This window comes from Helianthus annuus, chromosome 6 (genome assembly GCF_002127325.2).
Source record: "Helianthus annuus cultivar XRQ/B chromosome 6, HanXRQr2.0-SUNRISE, whole genome shotgun sequence".
NCBI lineage: Eukaryota > Viridiplantae > Streptophyta > Magnoliopsida > Asterales > Asteraceae > Helianthus > Helianthus annuus.
In genome coordinates, this window is record NC_035438.2 from 53,891,357 (window position 1) to 53,899,857 (window position 8,501).

At 38.6% G+C, this 8,501-nt stretch overlaps 1 protein-coding gene across 1 annotated transcript; it reads right to left on the bottom strand.

Moving 5' to 3' along the window:
* Positions 1–1,707: 1,707 nt before the first annotated feature.
* Positions 1,708–8,160, bottom strand: LOC110865516 (pumilio homolog 2). Its single transcript, XM_022114774.2, has 9 exons — positions 7,076–8,160; positions 5,398–6,626; positions 4,553–4,694; positions 4,344–4,451; positions 3,618–3,830; positions 3,419–3,529; positions 3,138–3,332; positions 2,879–3,053; positions 1,708–2,116 (listed from the first exon to the last, which is right to left on the bottom strand). Exons 1-9 carry the CDS (start codon positions 7,727–7,729, stop codon positions 2,079–2,081), a joined length of 2,865 nt encoding a protein of 954 aa, XP_021970466.1. The 5' UTR covers positions 7,730–8,160; the 3' UTR covers positions 1,708–2,078.
* Between the last annotated feature and the right edge of the window lie 341 nt (positions 8,161–8,501).

An 8,501-nucleotide genomic window follows, 5' to 3' on the forward strand; every position in this document is an offset into this window, starting at 1 on the left:
CTCTTTATTAAGTTGTGATTTGATCAATCTTTTTTTTTAAATAATAATAAATTTGATTAGTACAAATCAATGTTTTTAGACCCGGACCGGACCGGACCGGCCGGTCGGACCGGTTCGGCCGGGATCCGCTAGCTTTACCGGGCCGGTTCACTACTTCAAGCCATTTAGGTGACAGGTCAGACCGGTCTATTAACGAACAGGAGTGGCAGATGGTTGGATCTGAGAGGAACAGCGACGTTTGTTTGGGCTTTCGACAGTATACACAACGACCATTCTCCGTTTTGATGACCGTAGCTAAAGTATTTTGAACAGAAGCAACTTATCGTCACAACTATGGCTTCCAAAGAACAACCTTCATTGTTGTTTCAGATTTATTTATTTGACTTAAATGTTTAAGACCCTATGTTGCGTGGGTAGATGTGTAGCTTCAGTAAAAGTAGTTTTTATTTAATGGGTTGTAAGGTTTCATTGCAGGCAATTTGTTTTTGGGAGCTCGATGCAAATTTCTTTATTAAATATTTTTGTTTGCTTAATTGTATCTTTTATAATTGGTATATTATTTAATATTATATAGTTCAATAAACATCAACGTATGTTTAACTTTTTTTCATAAATGAATTATAACTATATTTAAAATTTTATACCTTTTGTATTTATTGATATAATAAAAATTATATGGATTAACCCGGTTCTTAAAACGGTTCGATCGGTCAAACCGGTCTGACCAGTGAATCGATAGAATAACCGGTTCAATTACCGGTCCGGTTTTAAAACATTGGTACAAATAATTAACTAAGACTTAAAAGTTAATGAATCGAAAAGAGTGACCAAGCAAAACCAATCAGGTCAGCCCCAAACAGAAAATTACATATTTTTAGGCTTAAAAGGTTGGATCTAAAGGCCTATAAGATAACCAATGGGTTTTCTTTAAGATTCTTTTACTCCTAAATATCATCTAATCAACCTAAACTAACCCACGCGACATTTATTGAGGGCAATGATCAATGTAACTAAACCACAAGCCAATGAAATAGTGATTGAGTGGTTGGGGAAACACTTGGTGTTATTGTGACCCAGGTTTGACTTTCACTCTCCCCATTATTTTCTACGGCATCCAAGTGAAGGACAAATACAGGTGGCGTTGGTTCATCTTGGATGGGAGGTGATGTTTTACCGATTATTCTATTGTCGTGCCTTCGGGCAGGTGGAGGTTGGGTTTCTACGCATCTGGCGGCAGTCGAGTAGTCGACCTTGGCCACAGCGCCCGGTGTCACGGTGGTTGGCACGTTGTTCCTTGCCGTTCAAAAAAAACCACAAAGACCGGAGGTTTTAGAAGACCATTTGTATCCAGATGGTGCATGCGAAAGAAGAGGGTTTTTATAAATAACAATAGATGATCAAATCACACAACCCACAATGACTACTGTCTCAAAGCTTGATCCAACCCAACCCAGTCACTCCGAACCACAATTACAGGTTACCGTAGAAGTGCACAGCCGGTCCGGAACCTAACCCAACAAAAAAACCGAGAGCCAGGTATTAAAAAACAAGTTCCATACAAGACCATACTCACCGGTTATCAACTCTATACTTTGAAACAGGTTCCAACCAGGTTATACCAGCCCCAGCCCCATCAAAACCCAAAAATCCCAACGTGAACCTTGTGAGCTAGACAAATACGACAACCCACATATACAAAACCGCAAACAAGAAACATTACGATGCACATAAGACAAATGTTTTAATAGCATAGCATACGGTTTTTGTACAGTCACAAAACTACCTCCTCACCTTTTCCTTTACATCCTTACGTACGGTCATATCATATCATCGTCGTAAATATACTGCCTCTGCACCAGCATCAGGTGATTCTTTCTTCTTATAACAAAAGTAACTCTACGTATATAATAATAAACCTTTAAACGCTACACAATGTACAGTTTTTCAACCAAACTTTATTTGCAACAACTAGGAGACCGACCGAATGACAGACAGCGAGACAGGAAAAAAGGGCAGCAGCTCAAACTAGCCTTCCTTTGTTAGCTGTACAACTTCATTTCCTATGCCACCTCATCATCCTACGCAGCATGCCCCGACTGTGCAGCCATTCTCCTCTCTGCAGTCAACAAACCCCGATTATTATATTGACTATGAACATATGTTTGACTTTGAACATGAAGCCCTGAGGTTTGGCAAGTTTTTGGACTTTCGTCCAAAGGTTTGTTTTTCCGCATCTGCGTCCAAAAGGTTTGAAATGTTGTCATTTTCATCCAGCTCATTGACTCCATCCATTTTTCTCCGTTAAGGGTATTTCCGTCTTTTTTGTTTAACTTAAGGGGCAATTCGGTGTTTTTCACTCTATGTAAAAGGACCAAATACTCCTAAAAAGACTGAATTGCCCTTTAAGTTAACAAAAAAGATGGATATACCCCTGACTTAACGGAGAAAAATGGATGGAGTTAACGAGCCGGATGAAAATGGCAAGATTCCAAACCTTTTGGATCCAAATGCGGAAAAACAAACCTTTAGATGAAAGTCGCAAAACTGACCAAACCTTAGGGACGAAAATGGCATTTTACTCTTGGTTTTTTTACAAACCGAACCGTTTTTTTTTTCAAACCGGTTTCCAAGGATCAAACCCCAAACCTATTAAAGCAATTTGGTCCGGGTTATAAACCGGTTTTGAGATAAAAAAAACCGGTTTAAACGGGGCTTTTTACAACTGCTTTCAAATATCAAGAATCGGGTTGAAACCGGATTTTTTCTAAACCGGATTGGTTTTTTTAACCGGTTTTGTTAACCGGTTTTTTTGTACATATCTACCTGGAAATAGAAAGATGCAGCGAATAAATTAAAAAACGAAAAGGTTAATATGTACCTCCAGCAGCAACAAGTTTCTCTACACGAGTGACGATATGTTTTCCGTAAGTGTATTTCTTAAGCGCATTCAAATGAACCTTAATACGGCCCAATATGTGCTCACGCTCTTGGTCACTACAAGTTTCAAGCACTTTTTGCACCACATAATTTGCAAACTGATCTTTCATCATTGCCTATATAAAAATAGAATCAAACCAAATATTAAGCATTCATCGTAGAAGTATGAAATTTATATAAAAAAACGGGAGTAAAGAAACCTGAAGAGGCTCGTTTTCATCAGTAGTACCGAGCATCTCGGTCACAAGAAGTTGGCGTTCACTAGCATCACCAAAAGTCAAACATTTCTCAACCACATTTGATGCAAACTTCTGTTGACTCATTTGAACAATCTTGCCGGCCAACTCTTGAATTATTATCGAACGCTCGTGCGGCTTTCCATGCTCCAATACATGCTGCTCCACAAAACTCACCACATATGAGCATTTACGCATAACAAACTTATATAAAAATCATTGGTTAGTGGTTACAACTTACGAACCTGAACGACATAATTTCCGTACTGATCTTGTGCTAGCATGCTTACACACGCAAGTATTTCATCCATCACCTTGCTCTGAGTATTAGGATCCGCACAATGCTCGAGCACCCTCTGAAGGATTACAATATGTGAAACTATAATTTCAATTTATGTCGTTTGGAAATATTAATATTTTTAATATCGGTAAGTTATTTATTACCTGAATGACGCGACAGCCATAGGGATGGGTTGAAAGGGTCACAACTTGATCATAGAAAGTTGTGATGATAAACTGAATATGTTCTTCGGGAACACATTCGATACACTTTTGAATAACATGGTTCCCGTTTTGATCGCGTACACAACGCATGATATGGCCATCAAGCTCTTCCACCATCTTGATCTTTTGGTCCAAGTCAACAACTTCAATCGCCTGATAAATAATAACAATGAATCAGTACCCAATCACATCTCTCTCAGACCATACTAAAAAATGAGTAAAATGCCATTTTCGTCCCTAAGGTTTGGCCAGTTTTGCGACCTTCGTCCAAAGGTTAGTTTTTCTGCATCTGGATCCAAAAGGTAACCTTTCCATTTTCATCCCCATCCATTTTTCTCCGTTAAGTCAAAGGTATTTTTGTCTTTTTGTTAACTTAAAGGGCAATTCAGTCTTTTTCACTTTATGTAAAAAGACCGAATTGCCCTTTAAGTTAACAAAAGAGATGGAAATACCCCTGACTTAATGAAGAAAAATGGATAGAGTTAACGAGCCAGATGAAAATAGCAAGATATCAAACTTTTTGGATCCAGATGCAGAAAAACAAACCTTTGGACGAAAGTGGCAAAACTGGCCAAACCTCGGGGACGAAAATGGCCTTTTACGCTAATTAAAATCTTGAAACATAAAGAGCTGCCAAACAGAACCTAGATAACGTGTATCGTTTACCTTTTGGATAACTCGGCAGCCATACATTTGCAGACTAAGTGTCAGAACATTGCCCAACAGCTTTCCAGCCAATTCTCTTCGCTGAGCTGGCAATCCGTGCTCGAAGAACTGAAAATAGAATTTTCAGGTAAATAATTCGCTGAAGTGTCAAAAGAGTGGTAGTTTTTTATGTCAAGGTTGGATAATAAAAGATAAGTTGTACACAACACCTTCTGAATCACATAATTTCCAAAGACATCAGTCATCAAAGTGAGAGCCTGAGGAAAAATCTCCTGAAAAACCATGTTTTTGTCCTCTGTAGTTGCAGTTTCAAGTTTCTGTTGAATGAAACGGCTACCATACTGGTCCGCACTGACAATTAAAAAAAATAACATCAAAATTAGTAGTGGTAATTTCAATCCATTTAATGTACATGGTTCAAATGGGTTGAAGCATATGGGGTTGGGATCATTTCGGAACTCTAAATAACTGGAGAACTTTCAGAACTCTTAATAAACAATCATTTTAAATATTTTTTTTCTATATTTAGGGTCATTTTATCATTTCTTATATGTATTTTTTATTACATTCATGTTAAGAGTCGTTTACATGTGTAATAACCAAATTATATATATGTGTAATAACGAATTACATATAAAAAAACTTGTTTACATATGTGTAATAAAATTACATATAAAAAATGATAAAACTACTCGTTAACACGTATGTAATCATAAAAATACCCTAAATATAAAAATACATATAAATAAAAAGATTGCTTATTAAGAGTTATGAAAGTTTTGTAATTATTTGGAGTTCTGAAATGAACCCAACCCGAAGCATATATTTAGCTAAAAGGTAACGGATCAAAATGAGTCGAACAGATAGGAATACCTTATATATTGTTATTTATAAAAATTTGTTATTTAATCATAATCAACAAACTGCTACTTATAAAAAATTGAATATAGAAAAAGAAAAAGAGTTTGTGGGTCAAACCAACCCAACCAATTTGACCAGTTACCCAACCGCTTATGTTGCCAACTTCAAATAACCCAACGATTGATCCACGTACCTAAACTCGACAACGTGTCCATTGATTTCTGAAAGCTCAAAGCTCTTAGTTTTATTGCTTTTAAACTCTTCTAGCAAAGAGGACGCAAAGCTATTATCTCCACCATCTAAATGCCAATGCCCCATCACACCACTGCCGCCACCTAAATTCCTCATTTGGGGAGAAAACCGAGTATTAAGCTCACCAAGCCTAATCGGGCTACCGGGCCCCCTAGGAGAGTTCGGAAGCGGGCTTGCTAACGGGCTTCCAGGATACGACAACCCAACTCCAAACGCAGGGTTCCCATAATAACCATGGTGGTGCGGACTGGCAGACGTACCGACATATTGAACACCACCATATTGTGACTTTTGTGGTGACAGTAAAGTTCCAAGATACGCTTTTTGAAGCAAGTCATTGTATGAGTTCCCGAGATAGTTGTTCCGGTCGATAGTCGGGTCGTTGAGGGCGGCAAGTTGCGCGGCTGCCGCAGCGTACTCGGTTGACCTTATATATTGGAGATACATAGGGTCCATGAAAGACGCTTGTAGTGCGTTTCCGCTCATTTGGTTTCCGATTCTGCTCATGTTTGGTGAATCCAAACCGAATCTTGAATCCATTCCAGGGTAAGCCATGGCGGAAGCGGCGGCAGCGGTTTCGAAAAGCGGCGGCAGGTTCACATTTCCATGTTGACCGGACATCATTTGCGGTGAGTTAATGGAATAACCGCTTGAACCGTTGCTCAAATAAGAACTTCCACCACCGTCAAAGTACATATTATTCATATTATTTTTCTGACTTCGTGGCATATTGTTCAGAAGATAAGCGTTCTGTTCGTCAGCTTTTTGGTCAAACTGATTCAGATTTGACTCTTCCCCCATGATCCCGTTCGACAAATTCATACTAGAAAGTGCGGTCACCAAATCAGCGGGATCTCGGGGGTGAGAAGACGACCCGTTAAACAGACTTGGACTGTTGGCGTTTCTCCTCTCCGACATGTTGACCCGGCCACCACCTATAGGGGTAGGAATCGGGCTAGGGACCCGTGCAATGTGTTGCGGGTCAGGGGTTGTGCTTCTTGATAAAGAAGCACCTAAAACTGCAGCATACGAATACGTTGTCGGTGGACCCTTTGCACCGTGCGGTTGTGCCAGCTCAGCATCAGTTTCATCATTGATTTCGAAAGCAGTACGGCTAGCTGGTCGAGAAGGGTGTCCTGAAGGTGGCGGCGTTGAACGGCTCAAATCATCCTGCAAAAACGATTACACTTTTAGAACGCCTCATTTCATACTTTAACAAGAATAACAAATCGGAATACAAAAAACCTGTCATCAAAAAACAATTCAACTTAATTTATATATATATGTATATATATATATACACATCTTACTGCCCAAACGCATACCCAAACATTCCTATGAACTCTTATATAATGAAAAAAAAACACTTTAAATATTAGTTTTTTGTCAAGAGATAGAAACAATGGGCCGGAAAATATATGTTTTCATAGTTTATTCAATGAGAATAACTTAAAAACTGTAAATTAGCTACACCCTAAATTAATTGCAATTATAACTATAATCACAAACTCTAAAATTCACTATAATAATCAATACATGGCATTTGAATATTATCAACACATAATTAAATCTATATACAAAAAAACTAGACAAAAAATAAATAAAAAATAAAAATTCACCTGGAAAATTTCAGCAAGGCTCTTCTGTTTGCTACCTAACCCTAACCCCGGCAAACCGATCAATCCATCACCGCCCCACTCGGCAGACGCCTTAGCTTTCTCCGACTCCGAATTCTCGTTCTCCGGTTTCTTCGAGTTAAAACCAGGCGGCATAGAGAAAAGAGATACACCACCACCACCACCTCCAGAACCACCAACATCAGCCCTATTCCCTTTCCTCTTATCCCCAATCCCTCCCAACCCTGACCCACCACCGCCCTGCAACCGCTGCGTAAACCGCCAATCCTCTTTCGACACAAGAGGCGGTGGCAGTCTCGGATTCAAATTCACATTCGTATAATAATACGATACATAAGCCGGGTCAGCCCTAAGTTCATCTTCCGACAATAACCCATTTCCACTAGCAAACTCAGACAAACCTAACCCATTACTTTGACCATGACCACTATTAAACAACCCACCAACCGCACTCAACGAACCCTCTACCGTAGGCGGTGCAGACCCACTTCTATACATACTCAACTCCTTTTCACGATCATCAGCCTCACGCCTCTGTTCCCTTAACAACAACCCTATCTCCTTTTCCAAATCATCCCCAAATGAACCCTCACCGCCGCTACTAATCATTGGTCTTCTATCCAATTCAGATAACATATTTTCTTTCCCTGATAATATTATATCAAGAAAACAAAAACCCTATTCCTAAAAACTTAAAGATACAACAAGGGGGTAAGTAACTAATAATCAGCTCTAAAAACCCATAAAGATCCAACCTTTTTACCTAAAGAAGGTATTTTTTGGATGATCAGATAACAAAGATTAATAGAAAACAAAAAAGGAACAATCTTTGGAAGAAATTTCAACTGGGTTCACACTGGATTGCAAGATAATTAAGCTTTAACAAAAGGGTTGTTGGAAAAGATGAAACATGAGCTGAATCAAGACATGTTGTGACGATATTCAAGAAACCTGAGAGAATCAAGAAACATAGATCGATCTGGCGGCGAATTGGTTGTTTGAAAGAACCCTTCTAGGGTTTTGTTTTCAACTACTTTCTGCTATGGAGAGATTATATGTTGTATATGCAGTAACTTGGGTTTTATATCTTTTCTTCTTTATTATTTATAAAAGTTGCTAATTTTGTTTGGGCTTTTATTTATTTAAAGGAACTAAGGAAGGGATAAATATGAAAAGGAATATAATTTTGGCAGGGGTTGATTGATCAAGTGACTTATTTTAATATTTTAAAAAGGGTCAAGATACCAAACTGTATTTTTATACTAGGTTATAGTGGCGGATCTTGACCTAAAACTCAGCATGGGCCGATGTTTTTTGGAGATAAAATCAGCCTGGGCCAAACTAATACACATTTAAAAAAATTCTCGAAAACCTGAAATTTAATACTACTGGACGAAAAAACCGCACG